Raw genomic sequence first — 1834 nt, forward strand, 5'->3', positions numbered from 1 at the left:
TTTTCATATTTTTTCCGTATTGCACATGCCGGAATCCTTAATTTTCATTCTAGCACCTTCACTTACGAGTGTGATAAAGTATGAAAACTGGTTGGAATATAGCCCAGTCTATCATTTGATTTATCACTAGTAACTGAGTTATACCGGTTCCGTTCCTCATCAGTAACCCTGGACAGGGACAAATAACAAAAAAAATTAACTAAACGTGGCAATAATTTAGTATGAAAGAAGAAAAAAACAAACTTTGTATTTGCCTGCTCTTACCCACTGGGGTGTTCGGGAACTGTTCTCCCCCTTCATCCCTGCGCGTTAGATTGCATTACTTTAATGATTTTAGTTTGTAGTTGTGCTTGTTGAAATAAACCAAAGAATAGAAACAAGAGCCGTAAGAAAGCTGAGTGTTTTCCTGTCCAGTGGTGGTTGAGTGGATGAAGTCTGGTCAGGGAGATCCAGACGTGCATTCCAAGTACTGAGTTCTACGTGGCGTGGATTTAATGGGTTTTATAACATATTTGTCTTGTTTTCCTCAATTCTGTAAAAATGGTTTGTTATCCTAAAAAAGGCAGCTTTATTTAAACCAAATGGTAGCCCTCTGATGGCAATTATTAGAAACTTCACCTTAATCTGCATTAAGATAAAGTACGCCCCCTCCCCTTCTAGTGGCACAGAGGGGAGTCTAAAGAATTTTAACACTAAAAAACCGGATTTCGATACCCGTGGTGGGTACACCACAGATAGCCCATTGTATAATTGTGTGCATAACTACAAACAGACAAACAAACAAAAAAAGAAGATAAAGGACAGTAAATTAGGCCTATTGCAGCCGTTGGGTTAAATAATCAGCGTAAAGTACAGTAAATTAGGCCTACTGCAGCCGCTGGGTTAAATTGTCAGCGTAAAGTACAGTAAATTAGGCCTACTGCAGCCACTGGGTTAAACTGTCAGCGTAAAGTACAGTAAATTAGGCCTATTGCAGCCATTGGGTTAAATTGTCAGCGTAAAGTACAGTAACTTAGGCCTATTGCGGCCGTTGGGTTAAATTGTCAGCGTAAAGTACAGTAAATTAGGCCTACTGCGGCCGTTGGGTTAAATTGTCAGCGTAAAGTACAGTAAATTAGGCCTACTGCAGCCGCTGGGTTAAATAATCAGCGTAATTTTGAGTTTAGTATTCTTCGTTGGTTAATTTTTGTTAAACATTTTTACTTTAAAATTCGATAATCGTGAATTTTAAGTAATCCAAGTGTTTAGATTCTGTCTGTTGTGTTTCTAGTATGATTTGTATAGATGTCGTCATTAAAATTTAAATGGTTTCATATCATAGTACATAAAATAAAGCATAAAACCAAGAATAATATTTTATCCAAAACTTATCGGAGCTGGCATACTATTAATTTCGAAGTAATTGTGTTTTCTTTCATGTTAAATTAAAAAAAAATCGTCATAAATTATTGAAGCTGGCACATTACTAATTCCATTCGTGTTTTTCTTTTTTCACATGACCATATTATTATTTTAGCAACATACTAACGGTTGCTAACTTATTGGTTTTATGTTGTTTGAACAGCATAGACAAACCAAAGGCACTTTCTCTGATTCTCCATTGCTGTGATATCAGCCACCCGAGTAAAAACTGGAAATTACACTTTCATTGGACTCAGCTTCTTATGGAAGAGTTTTTTCAACAGGTAATTACTTTACTACCCGTTGATACTTTGATTTTTCAACGGGTAATTATTTACACGTTAAAACTTTGATCCTTCAACGGGTAATTACTTTACTACACGTTGATAATTTGATTTTTCAACGGGTAATTATTTACACGTTAAAACTTTGA

General features: G+C 35.9%; 1 protein-coding gene across 1 annotated transcript in view; it reads left to right on the plus strand.

The window, feature by feature from the left end:
- Positions 1–1564: 1564 nt before the first annotated feature.
- The window catches only part of LOC106476989 (calcium/calmodulin-dependent 3',5'-cyclic nucleotide phosphodiesterase 1B-like), a gene marked incomplete at both ends in the record, with an annotated part of 6858 nt that continues 6588 nt past the window's right edge, over positions 1565–1834 (plus strand). The window contains one exon of the mRNA XM_013937601.1: positions 1565–1685. Coding sequence (XP_013793055.1) covers positions 1565–1685 — 121 coding nt within the window. The remainder of the gene's footprint in view (positions 1686–1834) is intronic.

Source organism: Limulus polyphemus, unplaced genomic scaffold (genome assembly GCF_000517525.1).
Source record: "Limulus polyphemus unplaced genomic scaffold, Limulus_polyphemus-2.1.2 Scaffold12456, whole genome shotgun sequence".
Classification (NCBI taxonomy): domain Eukaryota; kingdom Metazoa; phylum Arthropoda; class Merostomata; order Xiphosura; family Limulidae; genus Limulus; species Limulus polyphemus.